We start from the raw sequence: 26089 nt of genomic DNA, 5'->3' as shown, positions 1-26089 counted from the left end.
CCCTTCCCTTTAACACAGAAACCAACTTTAAAATCATCAGCAGCAGCAGCTCCTGATATCAGACTGTTAAGTATTAAATTCAAAATTCTCTCCAATGTTTACACGAGTGTCCTTGGTCTCCTCTGCCTCTTGGTTTGCGGTCTGAGAGCAATTTAGGAAACAAATTTGGTCCATTCTTCCTGGGTGCTGTAACCGCTTGATTTCATAATCCTTAATTCTTGAATCTATGCGAAGGATTTCCCGGTATCCTGGCTCGCCCGCAGCTTCCAGTAGGTTACTTCACGTGTTGCTTAACTCAATGCAATATTGGAATTCCTCCCATGCAGGCCCCTCTCGAAATACTCGACGGTTGGCGTACCTGATCTCTCACATGAAACAGGTTCAGGGGATCTGGGGGCCAGGGATGGGCCCTGCTCGTCCTATCCAAACGTCCGGAAAATTTTCGTCGCCCCACTACTCCACTTTGGAGCAGAGGGCATCCGTGAAACGCTTTGTTTCACTTCAGTTTCTTAATCATACAGACAGTCGGTGGGACTCCTTGGACGGGGGATCAACCCGTCGCAAGGCCGCTACCTACAACACAAAAACAGAATAAACGCCAGCGTTTGAGTGGGCGGCCACTGCGATCGGCAGTATGGTCATGATGCGGGGCTCCATCCTGTTGGAATTGGAGTTACCCCGGGTTCTTCCAGCTGTCCTTCTTGGACGTCTCACGAAAGTTTCAGGAAATCCGGCCAATGTTTTACTCATGCACCCTTCGTTTACGGGGCACGCGGTATCGTAGTTGGTTGAGGGGCTATGCTACAAGCCGGAAGGTCGCGGTTTCAAGTCCCGATGAGGTCATTGGATTTTTTTCAGTTGACCTAATCCTTCCAGCCGCACTAGGCCCTGGGGTTTTCTCAGCCTCTAACAGAAATGAGTACCAGGAATTAATTAAATAATTTTCCTGGGGAGCAAAGCGCGGCCGGCGGGTAAGGCTGACAACCTTACCGCCATCTTTGAGCCAATTGTCTAGATAATGTGGGACCCTCAACGTCTCACAACCCTATGGGCCTCCACGGCCTGGTACAGGGATAGCTTTACTTTACTTTACCCTTCGTTTACAGATTCCCTATACCAACCCGTGATGACTTGAGTCAGCTTCAGGCGGCTCGTCACTGTACGTCGTTCTGAACCGCCGCTGAACTCTCTTCGCCAATCTCGTCTCGTGAAACACGGGCAATGACTTTCCATTTTTCTCTGACAGTGATCGGAGTGCCGCTGGCTGCTGCGAAGTTTGGTTACCACGCAATTACTAAGTTCATAACCGTTTTGAAAATGTGCTACTTGCTTATCACCCAGCCCTGCACACGTGAATCTGAATAGCATAAACTGGATACCTGTGCTTCTGCCTGTTACAGATAGCTTTCATGAAGCCATTAACTGTATAACATACCTTCTGCTTATTTTGGGGGAATAAATGTAAATTTATTTCTCTAGCCACCTGCTCACGCTGGTTCCTCGCTCGCGGATCTTTCTACCCTGAAAACGGAGGCAATACGTTCCTCCTAAACGTCTGTTCAAACAAGATCCACACGGCGCCATTCTTCAAATGTAAATTTGTCACAACACAAACACTCCCCTCGTCACCATAATCTCAAGTGTTGACTTTGGAACAAAACTGAATACAGAATTTCTAGGCAAGAGTGTGTGATCTGAATATCAGATTTCATGTGATGAACTCCTCTGCCTTATTGGCTATCGCTATGAAACCGAAACTAAACACAGCTTCTATGCAGCCACCATTTTGTCGTATTACATATTATAAAGGAAAAAAAGCTAACAACTGTTACACATCTTCAAAGTTCTATAGCTGTGAACAATTTCAAGACTCTATATTAAGCGGTGCGGGTTTCACTCCCACCTCATAAGTTCGTGCGTCCGTCATGTTGTTATTACTCATCGTAGGAAATAAAAACATGCGAGTTTCAGGCAGCCTCCAGTGGCATAAGAGCTGTATGGAATGACATCACAATGGTTCGGAAATCTAAACACGCGGACAGACAAGTTCATTTCACGCTAATCGAGCACAGGACAAGCTGTGGCCTGCTGACTGCGCGATTCTGCTGACAGCAGAACATGCCTGGAATTTAATACGCGAGAAACTATGCATTTTATCAGAACTTAACAGAGTTTGTTTTATTTTGGGCATTTAGCTGCTCACTGCAAAAGAATATTTAGACCTGACCGCAAGGTAGCATTTCTGATATCCCATACAGGCAGAAATTCATGATAAATTTGAAAAAGGACAATTCTCATGAATTAAACTGAGGTAGAAGGGGAGGGTAATCCTTGTGGTTGCACATTACCGAGCAGGCGGTAAAGGTAAAGCTATCCTTGTAGCAGGCCATGGAGGCCCATACGGTTGTGAGGCATCGAGACTCAGAGCTCACAGATGGCGGTGAGGTTGTCTGCCTTATGCGCCGGCCAACCTTTAACTCCAGGAAGATTCCTGGTACTGATTTCTGTTAGAGGCTGAGTCGACTCCAGGCCCATAGCGCGGCTGGAAGAATTAGGTCAGTTGAAATATTCAATGACCTTCTCGGGAATCGAACCAGCGACCTTCCGGCTTGTAGAATAGTGCCTCAACCAATTGCGCTAGCGCGTGCCCCACCGATCAGGAGGTTAGCAATTGAAAGTATTCTGATCCAGCATACCTGCGCGAGAAGTCGGCCTCCTTGCTGGTCGATGGTTTCCGGCGCCTGCTGACTGGCAACCCGTCAGTCTGGAGGCCTACATCTGACTCTCAGGCAGGCAAGTCACATTATATAGGGTCGAATGATAGGGTGGCAGTGACCCATGAGGCGGCAAGGATTTGGAAGGAAACGGTGTTGTAGTGTTCACCCGACAATTAACTGGAGGGACTGAGAAACACCACTTATAACCTCAGTTTCGAATCAGGACATGCAGAACCGCCTTACTCAGTGTGCAGGATATTGATGCAGTGCGGGTAGTACAGCTGCAGGAACAAAACATTATGCTAGAGAAGCCTACATGCAATTACGTGTATTTATGCGGAAAACAGCAACCCGGAGGCGCATGCTACTTATGCACACTCTATTTACATTGAGCAGCACACATCTGCCAATGGTCAGGCTCAAGTACTGTATTTCCCACTTCCAGGAAGTACAGTTCAAAACAAAACTGTATGAAAGACAATGCATTTTGAAGTAGACTGTGATTTTTTTCTTTTTATTGCTAGTGGGGTGGGACTAAGTCCCTTGTACTGCGGCCACTTCTGGCCTATTGTACTAGCCCCAGATGATAGGTGAGGGTGATTGTGGAGCAATTGATGGCATGAAGATTGGCAGGGGAAACCGAAGTACTCGGAGAAAACATACCCCAGCGCCACTTTGTCCACCACAAATCCCACTCGACCAGACCCGGGATCGAACCCGGGCTGCCGCGGTGGGAAGCCAGCGACTAACCGCTTGAGCTATGGCGCGGCCTGAAGTAGACTGTAGATTGCTCAATTAAAGCACTATTTCTCTATTTAAGATTTCGCGTTAAATGATTTCCGTTTCGTAGATGTAATGTATTATTTTTCACTCGGAGCTGGACAACGTCTTCGGTGAAAGCTCTGCGTACGAGGGCATAGCTTCCCCTGAAGTTTGGTAGCTAAGGGATACAATCTCCATAGTGATCTATCCATCTATATCCCTACAGTCCCACTGTTGGGCCTTGACCACTATTTCAGTCGGTAGGACTCCTTGGATCAGCCCATCGCAAGACCGCTACCTACATAAACACAGAATAAACGCACACAGACATCCATGCCTCGAGTGGGATTCGAACCCACAATCCCAGCGTTCGAGCGGGTGAAGACGGTTCATGCTTAGACCGCGCGGCCGGCCACTGTGATCGGCTCCTTAGAGAGTTACGAGTACTACGCTCTGTTTCGAATATGCAATGAGAACCAGAATAGCCAGAACGGAGATCTCGTTGCACACACGGGTTTCCCTGCGTGAGGTTTTTTACTCAGGCACGAAGTGCTCTCAAGCAGCCTGTGTTAGAGACTTCCCTTTTCGTCGCCTCCTACGACTCGCAGGGTCATGGTGGAGTTACTCGACCCCGCCTCCACAAGGGGGAGCACTCCTACAAATTAATTAAGACTCTTTTATAACTTCCAGGCGGCCCGGATATAGGTCACCAGCTCAAACGGTCCCTCTCCTATTCTGTGTTATCCGTTGCCACGGAAACCTGTGTCAGTCCGTGGCAACGTTTGACCTTCATCAGCGTATCCGTTGCAGCGGGAATATTGTGTTTACCGAACCGTTTACTAGTAAATGGACTTTCGCTTCCGACCCGTTGCCTAGCAATGGTCATATCCGTCACAAAATTTTGTTCTCAAATGCAACTTACTGTCTTGCTGCACTTCTCTACACCACATGTTTTGGCCGTATACGGCCATCATCAGGGCCACGCCTATCTTTCCATGTATGTTAACATTACATATGGCGAGTGAGCGCGATGTTGAGACGTGAACACATACATGACCGATTCGATTGGTTGTGAGGTGTTAATGTCAAGTGCACTGCATTGCGGGCCAGTTGGGTTCCGAAACCGACGAGGAATGGAGTGTGCAATGATTGCCCTGACATAGCGACAGGTACGTGATCTGCTCATACAGAAATACTAGGATATTCCTCGAGCGAGCCCGGGTGTAATATGCAGCCACTGACGAATGCGTGTCCCGTGATTCTCCGAGTCTGTCCAACGGTAATGTCTTGAGCCAACACGGCGCTGCTTTCCAGTCGCCACACTCAAGATAATGTTCATTTTTCTCTGTTGTAGTCTGTATTTTGGTAATATGTACACAGCTACGGACATGCTGCAAGCAAGACACTTTATACGCTTTAAGCAAGGAAACATGTTGAACATTCAGATGCTATTTCAGGCAATGGTTATTTTGAGTCCTGCATGTATGAGCACTAGAGAAGGTAAGAGAAAAAAGCTAAATATATAATGTTTATTACATTTCTGTCAACATAACACTCTTTACAGGAGGCGAAGTCTGCTGTCTAGGGCGACATATTTAGGCATGTGTGCGACATACTCAGGTCCGGGGTTTATTACGATTTAGTATATATGACAGAAAAATTGTAACTAAATTCCGGACACACGTTGTCCCAGACAGGAAACTCCACCTGCTGGAAGCAGGAATATAATGAACATCCTGTTATCCATAGTGATTGGGGCACGCGGCAGCGTAGTTGATTGAGGCACTATGCTACAAGCCGGAAGGTCGTGGGTTTGATTTCCGATGAGGTCATTGGATTTTTCAATTCATCTAACCCTTCCAGCCTCACTATGACCTTGGGGCCTTATTTGTTCAGTCACTATACCACACAGAACTGTCCGTCCACTCTCGCATCAACGCAACGGCACTTCAAAATAATGGGTGATATTTTTGCATGTTTCGTGTTTCTTTCAGTGATTTACTTCACTAAATGTTTGTAACCTTGAAAGCACCATTGCCTTGACTAACCCTTACACAATGGCGGACATTTTTATATTTGGTTCTTCTGACTGGACATTTTGTGGAACCGGAGTAAAGTAACGGACCGGATCATTTCCTAGCTTAGATATTTCATTTCTTGGACCTCTCGGATTCAGCAAATGTCCTGCCAGCCCTGTGCCACAGCCAATAAGAGGAGTTCCGAGATCGAATTATTAACCAGCTATGACCGCGCCCTATATTCCAGCGGTCCTGGCATTTGAACCTGTTGAAGTGTAAAGCCATGCACCGCTCGAGGAAGGTCCTGCACCGCAGGGACAAGTTATTATTAGTCTCTTTCCATCAGCATAAATTAGGCCATTGTCCTATCCCGAGCAATTGCCTCCCCACGAACAAACAGTGGCTGGTGGTCATTGCCCGGCAGCGCCACCCTCCGATCGTTATCAGTGCTGAGGCCATGCTTGTCATTTCCAGCTGAACTTGCTCGATAATTGCGCTCTCTCTGAAGTGATGGAGTAATGAAGGAGTGACGACTGACAAGGGAAATCGAAGTGCTCGAACAAAAACCGACCTGAGTGTTGCATTGTCCATCACAAATTCAACATTTTTGTAGCTACAGCAACTGACATTCAGCTGTTCAAACAACTCAGCGTTGAAGCGTCACATGATGGCCGGTAGGGGAGCCCACTAGCTTGACAACCCAACAACGCGTCCAACATGGAGACCACTTATAAGGTCAGAGTAAAGCTTACGTCAATTTTTGTACGTTAAAAAGATGTATGGAGGAGTTGATATATAGATCCACGTTTTCTTGACCTCGGCACTAGTTGGAGGTGAGTGGTCAGCTTCACGCCCCTGCCGCTTTGCCCCCTTGGAAAGAGCCCCGGGTTCCCATTGGATAGGAGGCTGGGTGGACCCCACAGCCAGTCTGGACGACGTGGGAAGAGGAAATTTTTGACCCTACTGGAACTGGAACTCCGACCCCTCAGTCATCTAGCCCGTAGCCAGTCGCTATACCGACTACGCTATCTCGGCTCCACGTTTTCTTGACAGCAGATGTTTTGAAAACTGAAGTTAACATTTCCATTTAATAATTGTAGAAAACGAACTGTTGTAAGAAGCCACGCGAAATTCAATGTGGTGGGAAACTGCAAAACATTTATAGCATTGCTTTTGTTAAAACTCTTGTAACACTTGTAAATATAACAACAATTTCAGTTTTCCGAGTTGTTCACTGGCTTTCTGTGTTCGGAATTGCGCTCTTTTGATTTCTTCATAGGCTATTTTTACAATGCTTTCAGTATCGAGACTAGATTGGAAAGGATTCGGAAGGAAACGCTACAAAGTCCTGTCATGAGAGCTTGTGTCCCGACAAAGACTTGAACCGAGCACCCCAACTCGAAAACAATCGACAGCGTTACCTGGAGACCAGACTGTTCGGCTATTAAACGGTGTAGCCTTGTGGGCAAATACGGTCTATAAGAGAGGAATATGGTTTGTGCATCATCAGGGTTGAAAACTGTAAAACGAGGAATCTTTTGCCGTCGCACTATGGCCTTGGAGTCGACTCAGCCTCTAACAGAAATGAGCACCAGGAACCATCCTGTGAATAAAAGGCGGCCGGCGCGTAAGGCTGACAACCTAGCCGTCATCTGTGAGTCGACTGTCTTAGAGAAACTGTGGGAGCCTCGACGTCTCACAGCCCTATGGACCTCCATGGCTTGTTACAGGGAGAGGAAAGTGGAGTGCAATTCCTTATTCCACGTGTCAAGGAGCTTCCAGAAAAGGGAAACCGCACCCATATCCTGTGTTCGTAGTGTTCGTAGTGTTCCAGGATTCACGATTGTGCTGGAGCAAGTGTGTATAATTCCAATTGCCTAACCAAGTCGTGCCAAGGTATGTGGGGTTATTCCCCTATTGAATGTTACAGTTCGTGTAATTATCGCCTCTTAAAATCGTCAGGTATTTAAGGACCAAACTGCCTCAAGCGGTAACCCTTCTGACTTGTATTCTGAGGTTCCCGTTTCGAATCACGACAGAGCACCAACTGCGAGATACTAGCAGTAAGGCTACACTAAATATTGTCACGACCGCCTTCTTCCGCGCCCCTCTAAATTCAGCACTCACCACCACCCAGACCATTTTGTGTTGCGACGGCCTCGTGCCAATAAACAAGGAATGTTCACTTTCGCGCGTCACATTCATAGCCTCTGTTATATTTCCGTTTCTGCTTAATGGGATCCCAGCATCGGCCATGCTTTCTTTCTTTGTTTTCTTATTATACGATTACATCAACATTCCGTTCTGTGCGTCGCAGTGACCGCTAGTTCCCGTAGCACCATGCGGGTGTTACCGCCCCGTCGACGGGGTTTTCGATTGGTGACTGCATTTGTTGACATAAATAACTACAAGTAATTACAGCGCCATCGCTAATATCCACAGAGTACAATAGTAGTAGTAGTAGTAGTAGTACAGAATTTGATTTTATCTGTACCTGTTTTTGCTCCCAACAAGAGAGACGCATTCACAAACGCACGATGTTTTGCTTGGACGAAATAATTTTAAGGATTTTCAGCAGATATTTGCCACATCCGGTTGCCACGTCAGCAGCAAATGCAATTCAGTTATTTTATTCTATATCGCTTAGGAAGATCACATGGCTCGAATTCTTCAGCCGAGCTGCAAACGGACACCTGACATTCTTCAAGCAGACGAACCGCAGATTGCAAGGCAGTAACTGGGCAGCCTGGCGCAGGATTATTCTTATGCGTTCCTCTCACAAAGTGCCCATTCGGGATCAGAGCCCGTTTGTCTGTTTGTTGCAATTCAAAAATATCCCTCGATTTAATTGACTAAATTTAATATTGGCGAGTTGTACAAAGATGTGTCACAATTAGAACTACAGTTAAAGTCAAGTCACCTGAGACGAATACTTATGTAAAGGTAGAAGCATAAAGTTGTCCCGTGCTTAAATAAGCATCACGTCAAGAAGGAGTATAGAGGAGCGGAGGTACAGCTCCACTGCTGGGCACACGATGAAGAATGGTCAATTTCACACCTCGGTTCCTTTACTCCCAGGGGAAGTCCCCATAGCCGGTGTAGGTCATGCGGTGAAAAGAAAATTGTCTTCCCTTGCCGAGAATAGAACCCCGAATGTAGGCTTACACATTTGAGAAACTTTCACGTACTCACGTCGGTAAACATCTGTCTGAGCGAAAAGCTTTTTAAACTGACGTCGTCGGAAGTAATAAATCGCATTTTTATTTCAAAACGGATTTTGTGTTTGCAAAACGCAGGTCACCGCATCGCGAGAAATTCTTCAAATGACACATTATCGCGTTCTTTTAGGCAATTATAGACGGAAACGCCAATAACGGCTTTACTTATGAACTGATGGTGAAACCGAATTTTACAAATATTTTCGTTTAATCTTGTTGGAATATCTGATGTGAAATTTGCGTAATAGGGTGTTTCATAACCTACAGTCGTCACCAGTTACCAAGTACAGGAGGATGAGATGGGCGGGATACGTAGCACGGACAGCAAAACTGAGGAAATATATTCAGAATCTGGCTGGAAAACCTATGGAGATCTATGCATATACGGGAGGAGTGTAACATAAGGAATCCTCAGGAAAGCTTTTGTGAGGTTGTGGACTGTAATGGATTCATCTGGCGCAGGAAAAGTTCCGAAGGCGGTAGTGAATCTTAGGACTCAATCACAGGCAGTCTCAGTACTGAAGACTCAATCGCGGAACCCAGTAGCTCTATTAAAGGCAGACCGAACAGCTGAACCCGTGCTGATATGCTCAGTTCCCTTCGTTGCTAGTTCTCAGAAGTCCCTTGTGCTGCCCATACAAAACTCCTATTCTCTGGTTGCCATGACGGTCTGTCGGAGCCCGACTCCCTTGTACCACTGCTTCTCCGAACGAACATGAGACTGGCCACTGTGACACTAAGCAGCATCTACCATGACATGCAGCTGAAACAGCTGCACACATGTGTATTTAATTAAAAAAAGCGCAGTATTATGACGTGTATACCCACTGCTAGGCAACGGCTCGTAAATATATTTCCGCGCGACATTACGACGTCTATAGAATTTTTTTTAATTATCTTAGTGGGGTGGTGGAGTCCATCTGGGTCCACTCGGCACGGCGGCCACTGATTGGCCTATTGTAGCCTGCCCTGGACTTGGACTTGGCGACCGAGTCTAGGACAGTAGTCGAGAGTGAAGAGGCAATTTTCGAGATTTTCGAGCCTGGCGGGATATGAGCTTAGAATTGAGTTGAGTCAAGTCTTCGGAACTGGCAGCTGCAGAAATGGCAAGAAAGGAATTAGGCTGTGAAAAGAAGACTTCATGTGTGATTTGAATTGACAGTGAGACTGTTATAAATACGTTGCTTCCCCATATGTCTTCATGGCGCCGTGCTTAATTAAGCACCTCTTGGAGCGAAGGGCAACAACCTGTTGAACACTGAAAACTATCTGCACTGTGCTTCGCTGAGCTCGAGCGAATATTCGAATAACTGAAGACAGGAAAAGAGTGGGAACCTTCACGTTAACAACACAAAAATCACTTCTTATTAATCATCATCAGAACTCTTCTCCGGGTGTTTAATTTCTTCTTTCATTACTTTCCTTGAGTTCTCGGCCGAAATGTAACGTGATGTGTGTATTCGGCACGCAGCTGGAGGTTAGTGTCCAGTCGTACGCTCACTACGTCAAGAGACACATACTAGTGAACTTTACTTAACCGAAAGCAATAAAAAGTGAAGCTAAAAACACCACAACTGTGTACTTACCATTGTATTCACTTATCCAGTCATCATCATCGCAATCGTCAACAAACATGCTTCCAACAATCATCTCAATGTACTGCTCTGCCTTCTGGGACATAACCGCGTGTAGTCAGATGGAAGTCAACCGACGTTTCAGACGAGCATGTCGCCTCCATCTTGAGGGCTGAAAAGAAAGGCAAGGAAGAATCAGCATGAAGCAAGCGATCAGCTCACTGGTTTTAAGAGCGGTATGCACTTGCGCACTCTCTGTCAGCAGTTGGCTAATGATCCTCTTAAAGTCCTGATATTTACGAATTAACAGCAACGAGGGCTAAAATCAAGAAGCAACATACTGCAACACCTTGACATACGTATGCTCGTACAAGTTAATTCGCTGAAATGCCTCTGGAACTCTGATCGTTTTATCATTAACAGTCTGGATGCGAATGCTTACTGGTGCACTGAAACGCCGCTCCTGTTGCTACTGATGCAACCGCACGAAAACAAACTTGTTGCTTTACGAAGGTAACAAAAAGGTAAAACTATCCCTATCCTTAACTAATTAGTCATACGCCATGAAGGTGTCTGAGGGAGTGGATGTTTAGATCCATGTTTTCTTGACCTCTGCACTTGTTGGAGGTGAGTGGTCAGCTTCACGCGCCGACCGCTCTACCTCCGGGAAAAGAGTCCTCGGTACCCATTGGATGGGAGGTTGAGTGGGCCCCAGAGCCGGTCTGGACGACGTGGCCAAGAGGAAATTCTTGCCCTACCGGGACTCGAACTCCAACCCCTCTGTCGTTCAGCCCGCAGCCAGTCGCTATACCGACTACGGTGTCCCGGCTGCTTAACTTATTTTGGCCCAAAATTTGAAATTCTTCTAATTTGACCTAAGTATAGTGACCTACTCGCTGGCTTCCCACCTCGGAGGCCCGAGTTGGTTCGATCCCGGGTCTGGTCAAGTGGGATTTGTGGTGGACAAAGCGGCACTGGGGCAGGTTTTCTCCGAGTACTTCGGTTTCCCCTGCCAATCTTCATTCCACTAGTTGCTCCACAATCACCATCACCTATCATCTGGGGCTGGTACAGTAGGCCAGAAGTGGCTGCAGTACAAGGGACTTAGTCCCACCCCAATAGCAATAAAAAAAAGTATAATGACCTAAGTAACTGTACAGCAGGCTTACATTGTGAAGTCCTCTGCACATGATAAAGTATGGATAAAGCAGGGTCATCATCATCACTCATGGAGCTGAGCCCATCATGAGAAACCGCCAATTGTGCAGCTACTAAGAAATTTCCCAGCATTTTATGGAACCCGAAGGTTCATTAATTATCATGTTCACAAGAGCCCTCCACTGGTCCCTATCCTGAGCCAGATCAATCCAATCCATATCATTCCATCCCTCTAAGGTCCATTTTAATATTGTAGACCCACCTACAACTTGGTTTTCTCAGTGGTTTATTTCCTTCTGGTTTCCCAACCAATATCCTATATCCCCAGTCGTGCTATATTCCCTGCCCACCTCATCCTCCTTGACTTGATCATTCTAATTATACTTGGAGAAGAGTACAAGTTATGAAGCTCCTCATTATGCAGTTTTCTCCAACCTCCCGTCACTTCATCTCTTCGGTCCAAATATTCTCTGCAACATCCTGTTCTCAAACACCCTCAGTCTATGTTCTTCCCGTAATGTCACAGACCAAGTTTCACACCCATACAGAACCATAAGCAAGCAGATCAGCATTCTCATCCTTCACTAAGTTTCATCTAGGCTGGTAACCCCTCTTAAAGTCATTTATTCCTTTATACAGGTCTCTAATGTTCTTGTTCTTACTGTTCATTGCAAGCTCATCAATTTTGTCTTCCAGATATTCCCTCTTTTTGTTCCTGAAATGCCTGCTGGTTTCACGTCTTATATTGTTCAGATTATCCCCATTTAACTCGCTTGGATCCTGTAACCATTGCAGTTTGCCTTGTTTCCTTTGGTCTAAAATTTCAAGCATCCTTCATCGAACCATGGCTTATACTTCTTCAGTTCATACTAACTCTCCTTGGCAGAAATTTTGATATTCTAATAGTTTCCCAAGCTTTATTAACATCCACCTCAGCGTCTAAGTTTTCCAAAGCCACGAACCTATTTGAGATCTCAACACAATACTGCTCTTTACCTTCTACCTCATTTAATTTCTTGAGATTGAACCTCTCCATATAAACCCTATGCATTGTTCTTTTACTCACTGCCAGTTTTTCCCAAAACTTTGCCACCACCAGGCAGTGGTCAGTATCACAATCTGTTGTCCTGAATGACATCTCCTGTCTATCAAAATATGGTCAATTAATTGTGTGTCCTCCCATCAGGAGATGTTACGATGTGGAAACATCATAGTTTTGACAGTACAATTTTTCGATGTGGCAAAGTTTCTTGACTGTGTCTTTATTTTCTTTCAGTTTGCAATAATCCAGCAGAAACAGAAGGTGAGTTCTCATCTGCTTTTGTGTTGCCTTTTGCAATTCATTCTTGCATTCACTTTCCTTCTGCAAATGACCTGGAGTTCAAGTCTCATGACAGAATGTTAGCTTTTACTGGCCTTATTTATGAACATATAACAAGTGATGTTATGATTCTTTCATAAATGCTGATGGACCCATTGAACATTTTCTGCAAATGTGAGGCAGGGAACTCACCTGACCTGCCACTATGCTCTACATGCTTCTCTTTGTTAACTAAACTGGCTCTTCTTGCTATTGGGGCTGTTAGCACAACAAAATAGACTGGTTATGACTTTCATAAAGTCAACTGAAGTACATAGTACAATACACCATTCACTATTACTTATCTTGTTACACTGCATGTTCCAGGTCATGTCCCATCAACAGGTGCAAACAAATGAGTAAACAAAGCACATCAATATCAAACTGCAAACTTAAGTGGATCCATTTCTACAAAATGTCATAAGAGATCTCTTATGTTAGGATGATGAAATATATTAAAATCCGGGTGAATCTGAGGTATCATCATATGCTTGCAGTGTGCTAATCTTTGGCAATGGTTCAACATTTTCTCTGTGCCACAAGGTTGACTGCCAGAACTCACAAATACTGAGTGACAATTTGCTGCCAGTGACTGGGCAACTACATATTCATCCCTGCATGAATTAACAGACTGAGTCTTCAGAAGGATTTCTATTCAAATTACACAAATATAATATTCACCCTCTCGTTTTTCTGTCCAATGTGCCTACACTTGTATGGAGAGGGGGGGGGGGATAGGAGTGTAGTTTACTACTGTGTACATTAAGTCAGTATATGAACTGAAATGGTTCCCAACCTTTTTGCCATGGCGACCCACAAGTCGAAATATTTCTGGTATGTTGACCCATCAATTTATTGTTACATGAATTTTGGATCTCAGGTGTTTAGCAGCCATTGGCTTCATGTATTTTAATTGCATATCTATTTTATAACCATGATTTTATCTAAGATTTACTAAGTGCCCAGTGTTAATGAGAAATTTGTTTAAACACCTACAGCATTTAAATTCACTGTACTGTTCAAGGGATTGTATGTACACCATCTACATGCATAATATAGATGCATAACAAGGGGTTGAGCCGATCACAGTGGCCGAGCGGTCTAAGGCATGCACTGTCTTCACTACCTCACACGCTGGGATCGTGGGTCCGAATCCCACTTATGGCATGGATGTCTGTATTGTGTACATTTATTCTATATTTGTTTCGTTCTGTGTGTAGGTAGCGGTCTTGCGACGGGCTGATCCCCCGTTCAAGGAGTTCTACCGATTGTGTATTGAATCAAGAAACTGAAAAAAAGCGGCCAAGGCCCAACAAAAGGCTGTATAACAAGTGTTTGAAGAACTTCTTGCTGGCCCACCAGTCAGGTAACTACCTCAGTCGTCCGCTGAAAATCCCCAGCACTCCACGTGCCCTTCACAAGCATAAATATTCGATAGTGGTACCGTTCTGGTCGTTGTCCCCAACCAAAAAATTTTTGACATATGCCTGAATGCGTTAAGAGGAAAGTTTCGAAAATCTTCCTGCTTGTTTCTTTAATCATGTTTATATAGCTATGGGCTATGTAGTCTACGCATGAGAATACACATTAAGACAAATATAACAGCTCACCTTCGTACGCAACTTTCCTTCGTCCCTCACAAACTATTCCCGCCGCCTCGCACCACGACAGCAAGCGACATACCGCGGCAAATTATTTAACTTGAGCGCTACTAGCGTTCCCGTGAGGCTTGTTCAAAGTAGATTGTCCGCGAAATATAAATTACATACTCTCGTACGTATTTTGAGATACCGCCAATTTATAAAATGTAATTTCGTATATAAATTAAACTCAATTATTTATTTATACCAGAAAGAATTCATTTACATATTAAGTGCAAGGGAGGGGGAGAGAAAAATTGAATTGAACAAGTTGAACTAAAACTGCTCTATTAAATTCTCTACTCACCAACTCAAAAATCCTCACACGTCACGGACTAGCACACGAGCGCATTTTTCAAATCGTTTTCATAATCATGTTCTAAAAACTTATTTTTACGCTAACAGTGTTAGTTACAATTATCTAATTAATCTCATTTTCTTTATCTTCAAGTAAAACAAGAAATTCCAGCAAGCATGCAAAAATATTGCTTCTAGCTGGACCTCAACTTCACTCTACAGGCTAGATGAAAATTACTGAAAAAAATGAACCTGTCAGAATTTCTAGGCATGTATTTTCTTAGCTGGTTACTTAACTGACTTAGCTGTCAGTATCAGGATTACATGAGAATTGCATAGATGTCAGGATGATTATGGAATGTAGAGCAGCTGGTGGAATGTGAATTGCAGGGAAAACTGAAGCCCTTGGAGGAAACCCACCCCAATGTTCCTTTGTCCACCACAAATCTCACATGATCCAGCCTGGAATAGAATCCAGGCCATTGTGGTGAGAAGCCAGTCACTATTACCTGAGCTATGGTACAGCCTTTACATGTGTAGACAAAGTTATGGTTTCCATGCAGTGATGTTCTGCCACTACTTTGTGAGATTAAGCTCAAGTCAATCAAACTACCACATATGCCAGAAAGGTATATTAACTTTGCTGGCCAGTCTGTGTTGATCAGATGATCTAGAAGTCTTGATTTTTCCTTCAAGAGAATTGCATGCACTTGTTGCCTCAACTCAAAGAGTCTCTGCTGCACACCTCCTGCTAACCTGTGTAAATGAACAAGTGTACAAGTTCACAAACCATATTTGACTGTAATGTCTACACACAAGAATTTAATGAACAGGCTATGATACATTTTATAGTTTCACTGCATCGGCAAGTGCTTCACCTACCTCTTTGGCTATCAGTACTTCACAGTGCATGAAGCAATAACAAGATACAGCACTGAGAGCCTACAGTTTTTACTTAAATTGAGAATGTGTGTTGAACAGTCATTACTGTTGCTCCTTTCACGATGACAATGATACACTTAAACCTGTTGAACGGACTTTCAGCCTCAAGCTTCTCGAACAGTTGGAAAATGTCTTCTCCTGTGATGTAAGGGGTTATCTGTTCTCTTAATAAAATTTCGGCCTCCATAACATTACTGATAGGATTAATAAAATATAGTCGTACATAGATCACGAGTACTGAGCAATTTGCAAAATCAGTTTGCATCCAAATTTATTGCAAATTTCTTACCAGTTTTCGGCATATTCACAGTATTTGGCATCATAGAGATCTGATGACTGACTGTATTGTATGAAAGTGGAATTACATGTATCTTACTCAAAATGCACTAAGGCTGTTTCCACCATGTTTACAGCAGATTGTAACATAAGCACTTCAGCTACAGTGTGAGGTTTTTCTAGCTTTCACTACATTTAAGGCTACCTCAAAAAATGTTTTAAATGTAGTATAATATGTTGCAGGGGCACACAGTAGCGTAGTTGGTTGAGGCACTATGCTACAAGCTGGAAGGTTGTGGGTTCAAGTCCTGATGAGGTGGATATTTTCAAATGTACCTAATCCTTCCAGCTGCACTATGGCCCTGGGATCGACTCAGCCTCTAACAGAAATGAGTACCAGGAATCTTCCTGGGGAGTAAAGGACAGCTGGCACATAAAGCTGATAAACTTACCGCCATCTGTGAGCCGATTGTCTAGAAAATGTGGGAGCCTCGATGTCTCACAACCCTGTGAACTTTCACGGTCTGTTACAGGGATATCTTTACCTTTACATTTTACTGTGTGTCACTAAATAACAATAAACACAGACTGTGTTTTTCATTGCTGAATCGGGAAGGTGGTAGTGGTAAAAGACAAGTAGCCATTTTCATTGTTCACTGTAATTTTAATTTCTTTCAAAAGTGTTCCTAGCACACGCTATTTTGGAACTGCAGTTCTAATCCTACGGCTCTCAGAATACTTTGAATTGCTCTAGTTCATTACTGAAGCATTTCAGTACCCATGCCATAGTACTCACACTCAAGTTTTCTGTACTTACCAATACTTTTGAGATACTGTGTATCGTATATTCCAAAACAAATCATATTCATATGAAATCCAAGGAAGAGGTGTAAGCAGTGATGATAAAGGATTGAAAGATCATCAAAGCCTGTATGTGAAAATACTATTTACTACTTCATTCTCTGAAGTTCAACTATGCATGTAACTACTAGCTTTCTGTGATCTAGTACTCTTATTCTGCTTTCATATGTCCACAAATAGCTTGAGTCTGAAGAGACTATAGCCAAGTGGCCTTGAACCTCAGATCATTATAATCCACAGTCTCACAACCAGTTTTTTAAAAGTTTATTTGAATATTTTCCAATCATTTTCTAGGTCTTCTAAGCAGGAGCTTTTCAAATGGGTTTCCCACCAAAATTCTGACTCACACTTTGTCTTTCTGAAACACAGGCTCAACTCATGAAACGTCTTTATTTCAGTATCCCAACAGTACAAAGGGAGCTGTAAAAATCATAAAGGTGCACAACACTATGTATTTTATACTCATTGCTTTTAGCTGCATTGAAATATTCTCATGTCAGGTTCACTTTCAGCAGCTGCTAGTCAATAATAATCCAAGTGATAAATTCACACACATAATATTTTCTCTATTTAGACCTCAAATGCACTGTCACCTGGAGAAATCTTTAGTGGAGGCGATAAGTCTAAATACTTGAACACTTACAAATCGGTTATTCTCTCAGTGTAATAACCCACATCCTACAATGGTAATGTGAAGCAGTGAGGAAGAGAAATATAGATCTTAGTTGGTAGGGGGAGTAATGAAGATCTGAAGGACCAGAAAATATGAGAGTTGCAGATGAAATTACCCAGCAGTCACTGCAGAGTGATCTGCAAATTATTTTGCAGTCCATGAAGTCATCTTCAATGTAAAGATCAGTGTTTCTCAAAACTTTCATTTGGTGGCATGTTAGAATTTAGTTCATTAGCTCATGGTGTGTCATACTGTGTATGTACAAATGTTGCATATCTGCAAAAACTATGTCTTTACATCATCATTCAATTTCCCATGCATACTTTTCTGTGATATGCTCTACACTAAAGAGTGGTATTTAAGGTTAAAAATTTAGGAACAGTTTAACACAGAAAAGTACCACAGGTTAATGAAGTGCCAAAGCAAGGCTGAAAAAGCTCTCACTGCTCTTACCATGCTGTGATGTACAATTACTTATGTAGAAACTCATCTTAACTCATTATGCTACGAGAAACACACCATATGTATCAAGAAGTTGTGCGCAATATGGTTACAACGGCACACTTTCTGCACATCCCTGTAATTATGTAAATTAGCTGCAGTTGCTAGCACAGTTTATTTTACAGTGAATGCCACTGATGTATCAGTTAAGGGTAGCAGCGATTACAAGGCAGTTGTGAGTGGGGGAGTGTGATAGCCTGGAACCTGTTGCTGTGCCTCAAGGCTAATAATGTTGATCAGTGGGGGCTGGCAAGGGATTGTCACTTCTGATGTGTAGCACTGACATGTTGGTTCTGTTGCAACCTCCATGCTTTCAGAAAAATGCCTTGGCACCAATCGTTTCTGGAACAAAGAATATATTGGATTCAACTATTTTGTTTGAATATAATTAAGTTAGAATGCCAAAAGAGTTAAAAAAGCAGTATTTTAATATCTGACGATATTACGAACACCAAGTCCACCACTACGTTGTTAATTATGCAGTAAGATTATAAAACTAATAAGATATAGAAACATATAATTTCAATATAATTAAAAGTGTAAGTGGAAGCTACATGGGGTAGACCCAACCTCCTATACAAAGGGTACTAGGGTCACTTTCCCGGGGGTAAGGCGGCCGGGCTTGTGAAGCTGACTACTCACCTCCAACTAGTGCCGAGGTCAAGAAAATGTGGATCTATATATCCACACGCCTTCATGGCATAGTGCTTAATTAGTTAAGCACAGGGACAGCTTTACCTTTTATCTTACATGTTTCGGTGTCCTATTTTTCTACTTCAGGGCTCTTGCTCATTAACAGGAAGGAATTAAATCTTATGGAAATGCATTATAATACATTTAAAACTACAGAGAAAGTGTGTGAGCAAATTATTATTAATATTGCTGTTGATCTTCCATTCCTTTTTGTATGGCCATATTTTCTTGCTTAGTGTTATACAGTATATGCTTCCAATTGTACTATTCCCTTCTTGCACAGAGCTTGGTCTTGGAAATTAAGCTTGTTCAACATCCATTCGTAGCGTTTGTCAGCACTGTGTTTTCTGGTGTCTGACTTTACTCATATTGAAATTTAAGCCAATTCTGTATTTTAGTAGTGAAAGATACTTTATGGTACAAGTTTATCTGTTTCACAAATAATAAAAATTGTTTTCTTTATAGAGAAATTTCTCTTAATGCATTATGACCTTTTACATTCAACTGAGGTTTACACTTTGCTGCTTCACGTCGTGGGTACTACCGCTTTGACATGTGCTGCATTTTCTTTTTGCCCACAAAGTGTGAGCTGTTACAATTGGCTGTAATCGTAATAGCAGTGCCAATAAACCCAACCATCTAATCAAGAACCCATATTATTTTTGTCACGACAACCCCAAACACATGGCAATATTTTCCGAGAAAAGGGGTTCAAGTTGACAAAATCATCCTATGGTGCATCAAGCAATATAGAGATTACGTAACATGACTTACTCTTCACTAGCCTTTTATAAACCGACAGATTCAACTGTCTTGTATACTGTATGTATTAAATTCCTATATGGTCACGTGTGGGGTACAAGATGCGCCCACTTCTGCCCGGGAAATGCATGACAACATGTCGCTTAACACTACCAAGGTTAAGAAAATTTGTAAAACACTATAATTAAAAACTAAAGAAGTCTGGAGACATTTCTGTTCAGATACTGACGTGACTAAGGCACAGTTCACTCCAATTTACATTTGAAGCTCCCAATTAAGATACAAGCCTTTTCTACTTTAAATTTCGCGCTAAATTTAATTATCTGTTTCTCGCATACTAATCGATATTCGTTGATCGGTCATGACGGGAACAGAAAGCAATTTAATCAATATTTGGGCTCAAGTCGATAAACGCTTTGTGTAAGGAGCTCGTTTTGTAGTGAGGCTACTTTCACTCTCATGTTCAGTTTGCACCTACAGACTTACTCTGTATTCGTGACGAAATTTCGAGTGAACATAATGCATTGTTTCAGGGACAATGCTTATTAAGTGGGGAAGGCCGAAAGACTATGGTGCCGATATGATGCCTCAGCGGGAAGTGTGACACAAGAAATCATACGCCCAAAAAATTTATAGACAGGAGGAAGCAGAAAATGGTATTACATCTGCAAATGGTGAGTTAATATGAAATGTTTCAAATTAATCGACCACTACCACAACTGCCTCATTTGAGAAGCATTGCTCTGTACGTGTTTCTTAATTCAATAAGGAACTGAACGGATACAATTTGCAGTTATTTTTTCTTTTTGTCTTGCTGTGGCGTTACTGACTCACTCCTCTCAGGAGCTTCCGTGTTACTTTCTGTTTGTTATAGGTTAGTCTTATACTACAGTTCACTGACTATATAAAACTTGGAGCTCAGACAGACAGGTCCCTTTGAAAATATCTTGCTGTTCTTTTGATATCTCTGTAAGGTTGAAATGGCATTCCCGCAGTCTTACACGCTATGACCAAGCGCAAATAAACATAATGCTGCAACTCATTTTAAAATATATTATTTTTTAAAGGCACGATTCATGATAAATTCGTAAAGGTACTGCAATGTGAAATATATTCATTCTCGATTTTGGATATGAACTCATTGGTCAGAAGAGAGAAGCTCACATTTTTGTGTGAGCATCTAAGTCACATCTCAGCGGCTTATTTTTTTTACCACATTAAAACTCTTAACAAGAATAACATTTCAAATGAAGCGTCTCAAGACGAGATTAGATGGGGCGATTTCTGTGGTATTGGCGGTGAACCTTCAAGGTTATTCATTTGGTTACTTACTTTACAGTCACTGATTCACTGATTCATTCTAGTGAGAAGAAAGGCCCTATTTGTCGGCCTAGAAACAGTGGATAAAATTCACCAGAATTGAATTAAATTCACTTGTTTAGTAGTTTCAAAAATACGCCGTACATTTCCCATTTCCCCACGTTTTAACTTCCGGACCACACAACTTACTGACATCTCCTTTGATTGATTAACTACAGGCAGCAGAGTCCTTTTTGGGAAGCTGTCAGTTGCTCTATTTCCCTGTTTTTCGCGGGGATGAACGTTCATTGCTGTGTGCTGAAGCATTTTATAACCGCCTGATACATCCACCCCCTTCCTGAACATTCGAGAACTGTACAGATGGGCCAGATATTCCCAGCTTTTCTTATGGAACAAGAAGATCTGTCACTGCAATTACGAACTGAGTCTCTGGTTGTTATTCTGAGTCACATGTGCTCAGTCCACACCCTCAGACACTGCTTCTCTGTTAACGTGTCTCCCCATTTGCACTTAAACTCAATAAGCAGTCTGTTCACGTCTGGCCTCCTGATCAGTTCAAGTTCTTCTGTACTTATCATTTTCAGCCCACTAAGTCCTCCATTTATCTAACCCGAGAAGTAGCGAATATGGTCGCTTTCATAGCGAAGTTTTCACCACTCTTTTCCTCTTGCACACCATCTCGTTCTCAACACACACAAACACACACTAAACTGACAACTGTACCCGGAGAGTTGTCTTGCACTAGAAATTACGTGTTCTGTGTTTCACCGAACTGTGAATAGTTCTGCACTGGGTACTATCTCAACACAAGCACAATGCGATCATATTTTATAACCAGAAACAGCGCTTGCTAAGTCACTCCCGCTCCAAGAGTCACTTCGAAATGCAGGTAAAAGTACGGCACCCTGGAACCATCCCTCTGGAAGGACATCGGCAAAGTGTCCATTCAAACGGCAACAGTGACCTAACTTAATTTCTATCTAGGCCAATGAAGTTCCAGGTCAGTTTCCGAGAGTCAGTAAAGAGGTCACAAATGGATGTAAAACAAGTGATATTCGAACCTGGAAAAAAAAGTTTATTTCTCGACATATCGTCCACCAACACTGATACACTTGTTCCATCTCTTTATTAGTTCGTGGAAACCGGCAGCACAGAAGTCTTCTTAGTTCTGTCTCAGCCAGCTCCCCACCTTCGCTTCATCATCACGCCTTTGAGAGAATTTCTCGACCCGGTTGTCAACAACTTTACGAGACAAACACTTCTCACCGTAACCAGGAAACATTTCTTTGTGCATGTCCTTCGCATTGAGTCATTTTGCCCACAGAAAAGATACGCACAACGGAACGCTGCTCTTCGTCAGCACAATCCTCAAACACGGTCGCCATTTTGACTACTAAAACCAGCCTCTTAACATGAGCATGAGCGTCAGCTACCTAGACCGTTATGAAGCTGGACTGTGCTGCTACCTAGTGATACACATAGAAAACCTATTACATTAACTACAGCTTTTTTACTTCATTTTTTGTGAACTACTTACTGGTTCTCCCTTGTACTTAACGGGTACGTGCTCTTATATCTAAGCCACTCATGGTCAAATTATGTCCTCTAAAAGCACTTCAGAAAAATATTAAAGTGAGATTTATACGTGTACATTCCGCGAACACAATGCAGCAGGATTAAAGTGGATGAAGGGAGGTGGGGGTGAGATTTCGCAGTTTAAAGCGATGTGCATCTTACTCCTGCACGTTGCTCCAAGCACTCGCCCATTGACGGGAATGACATCTGAGGATCCAGTGGTTTGCCAGTGGAGGCATTTCGCGTGACCGGTAAGTGCTTGTTCTTCTGGAGGGGGACGGGAATAGGCGAAAAATTTTACGTCATTACAAGATTTATTATCACACCAAATATTAAGTTGCACTCGTGCTCTCCCCACCTCAGAATTTCTCATGTTTCTCCTACACTGCATAAACTAGATGCCGAGGGAATGGCATGGCGTTTAATCTACGTTTTATAACATCCAATGTTACGAGAGAGGATAAGCAGAGGAGAAGGGTCTTTCTTAAAATAAGAAACAGTACGCAAATAAAACCCAGCCTTTGGCTTGTTCCGTCCCTCTGAGTGGACCTCGAGTAGTGGCAGAATAAGACGACTTGTTACGAACCTGAAACGTGATTTCCTCGAGGTACCTCTTCTTCGTGGACCCAAGCTGGATGATGACGGTGCTGGAGTAGTGGACAGGAACGGAGCGAGATACCAGCAGACACGCCGTCTGGTACCTGAGCATTAGGTTCATCATTACTCAACTTACTTAACTCACTGGATGCAGTCCTCCATACCGGATTTCGTGACGTCTCAGTTGATAAGGCTGCATAATACATAACTGTAGCCTACATACTTCTGCCATCTCGTATGAAGAACGGAAATTTCAATGAAAACTTCTGAGAAAACATGCATCATGTTGTACTATATTATATTCCAATGCACTATAGGTTAGTGCTCTCAACTGGTGGTCCGCAGCGTAATTTATTCCGGTTAGCAAGTTACATTTAGCGAAGCTCAGTTGGTTAGTCGCTGGCTTCCAACCACGGCAGCCCGGGTTCGAGCCCGGATATGAACATGTGGGATTTATGGTGGACAAAGTGGCGCTGAGGCAGGTTTTCTCCGAGTACTTCGGTTTCCCCTGCCAATCTTCATTCCACCAATTGCTCCACAATCACCCTCACCTGTCATCTGGGGCTGGTACAATAGACCAGAAGTGGCCGCAGTACAAGGGACTCAGTCTCACCCCACTAAGAATACAAATAATAAAAAATACATTTAGTGAACCCGTGTGGAGGCGGGGTCGAATATTCCCACCGTAGCCCTGCGAGTCGTAGGAGGCGACGAATAGGGAACCCAGTGCCTGGGGGTATAACTGGGTCACCAAGTTCCGCAAGGGATATAAATACGGGGACCTGGCCCTCCAGGTTGGGGAAGTCTCGAATCTGAGACAGTAAAATGTGGTCGTGAGTCCCGCGGGACTCGGATCTGAGAATGACTGCGGTGGCTAGGATCAGCAGGCATTCTAAACTACAGACCCATCCTCTCGTCAGAGAGGATGTAAAGCAAGGTTCATAACCGCAAGTGTTCACTTGAAAAGAAATTGACCATAAGTATCAAGGGGCCTGACACCAAGACGAACTGATTGCCGGTAATCCGACAGTCGTGAAGCAAGTCTGACTGTCGGTACATTTAACGTTAGAATGTTATACGTGTACACTTTACCACGAATGAAGAAATTATTGTTTTGAAACTGACTAGTTTTATCTGCTGAGGAGTCGGGGTTATGAGGCTGGTCGCTGCGTCGCTCCGAATCCCGGAAGAAGGGGCGTGCTACTGCCTAAAAGACGGATTCTTCTGCCGCACCCTCGACAAACTTTAAATACAAAAGTTTAATTCGGGCGACCATGAAGTCTCTTAAAATGTAGTATCACACAAAACCGTTACATTTCATATTTTAAATAAAAATGTTTACATGCGCTAGTAATAAAAATATCCTTACTTTTTTTTTAGAATCGGTGATGTGGAGCGTCACAACAGAGGGGAAGTGAGGCGTGACAGCGTTGCTATGAACTCTTAGGCGGACGCCATTTTGACGAGACCTTGGAGCCCGGAAATGATAAACTCTATTCAGTTTCATTCTTTGTTGTTGGTTGTCGACGGTTTGAGTTTCCACAGGGAAGAAACTGGGTGCTTGCGGTGGTACCACAGAGTAAACTCGGTTGCGGAAACTGTTTGTTCGGGTTAATTCTGCAAATAAGGCGATTGAGAAAAGGAACACAACGTGTTTCTCAAGTTTAGAGTGGCAATTAATTTTCATAAAAGGTGAACACCTTTGTGTTTACATTGCTGTCTCATACCAGGAACTTTGCTGTTGAAATAACGGAAGTTCTGTAATAAGACGAATAATGTTTAAACACGCCCTACTGTTTTTTATTGCTAGTGGGGCGGGACTAAGTTCCTTGTACTGCGGCCACTTCGGGCCTATTGTACCAGCCCCAGATGACAGGTGAGGGTGATTGTGGAGCAACTGGTGGAATGAAGATTGGCAGGGGAAACCGAAGTACTCGGAGAAAACCTGCCCCAGTGCCACTTTGTCCACCACAACTTCCACGTGACCAGACCCGGGATGGAACCCGGGGCGCCGCGGTGGGAAGCCAGCGACTAACCGCTTGAGCTATGGCGCGGCCTTAAGTGGACTGTAAGCTGCTGATGATAAGTAATGAAAATCCTGGATTCAATACTTGGTATTAGGGTTGAGTTCGCATATGCTCTCTTTACGTAAAGTGTCCATTTGTATGTATCAGCTTCGAAACTACTCAACCGATTTCGATTAAATTTGGTAGTGGAAGTCTACAGTTACTCATAAAATTGTAAGAATTCCATTCTGATATTCATCAATATCTAATATAAACCTTTATTACACGAAGAAGTTCTGACCGAACTTCGTTTCCTTTCTCAAGAAGCAGAAGCGATATAAACATTACAATTCGAGGCTTTGCTTTGTGCGGTGAAGTCTGGGAGAACTGGCGTATATCTGGAACAAATGAAAGTCAAAGCTAATGCGATATACCGTGTCAATCACATGATACGTAATATCGGTGTTGTCTGAAAAGAAATCCTAGAATATCAGGACCTCGGAGCACATGGAGCCACCTCATTGAAGATTGCAGCTTGAGGTCGGTCTGCCCAGAAATCGAATGCAATTAGTCAGTATGTGCTGCCTAAGGAGCAATGTAACTTACGGCAAGTCTTCGTGTTAGAACAAAGTTAATACCGTGAAGACATTAATCCCAAGTGACCTTACTTGCTTCTGCAGTATGGCAGATGGCAGGCCTGTCGCGTCGGCGTCTCGGGAGACATGTTGGCCACTTCCTCCGACGTTGCCGTCCCAGGGGGCCTGCGCAATAATGATACAGTTTCTTTTGTTTCGACTGAACTTGATGATGATGATGATGATGATGATGATCATCATCATCGACAATAACGGAAGACTGTGGTAGTGATGATTTTCAGAATCGCGTTTGTTTGAGAGATTTTTAGCTTGAGTGCATAATCTAATTATTTGTGTTCATTGCATAATGTACATGAAATGTCATAACTGTCAGTCCGTTGCCATATTTAACTATATAACCGCTGGACGGGTTCTTCTGAAATTGGCTATTAAAGAATATAATGAAAAATTCCAAAGCCATTTTAATTTTCATTTAAATCGGACACTGTAAGCGGCAACTGTACACGAGTACGCATTGGCTTTTCTGGGCGCATCTCGCAAATG

The 26089-nt window shown here is 43.2% G+C and overlaps 2 protein-coding genes across 6 annotated transcripts in view; both read right to left on the bottom strand.

Annotated features, from left to right (window-relative positions):
* Positions 1 to 10441, bottom strand: part of LOC111862886 — an 89227-nt gene extending 78786 nt beyond the window's left edge. The window contains exon 1 of the mRNA XM_033750840.1: positions 10302 to 10441. Coding sequence (XP_033606731.1) covers positions 10302 to 10395 — 94 coding nt within the window. The 5' untranslated portion in view covers positions 10396 to 10441. The remainder of the gene's footprint in view (positions 1 to 10301) is intronic.
* Positions 10442 to 17194: 6753 nt separating this feature from the next.
* The window catches only part of LOC111862898, a 28236-nt gene continuing 19341 nt past the window's right edge, over positions 17195 to 26089 (bottom strand). For 4 of the 5 annotated variants that reach the window (XM_023848704.2, XM_023848705.2, XM_023848706.2 and 1 more), the window contains 3 exons: positions 25619 to 25711; positions 22934 to 23048; positions 17195 to 18339 (listed from right to left, as the gene is read on the bottom strand). In XM_023848704.2, coding sequence (XP_023704472.1) covers positions 18160 to 18339; positions 22934 to 23048; positions 25619 to 25711 — 388 coding nt within the window. In that variant the 3' untranslated portion in view covers positions 17195 to 18159. The remainder of the gene's footprint in view (positions 18340 to 22933; positions 23049 to 25618; positions 25712 to 26089) is intronic. The other variant, XM_023848707.2, reaches the window with a different exon arrangement.

Source organism: Cryptotermes secundus, unplaced genomic scaffold, assembly GCF_002891405.2.
Source record: "Cryptotermes secundus unplaced genomic scaffold, Csec_1.0 scaffold528, whole genome shotgun sequence".
Classification (NCBI taxonomy): Eukaryota; Metazoa; Arthropoda; class Insecta; order Blattodea; family Kalotermitidae; genus Cryptotermes; species Cryptotermes secundus.
The sequence above is the reverse complement of the archived record's forward strand: the minus strand, read 5'-3'. Positions and strand labels throughout refer to the sequence as shown.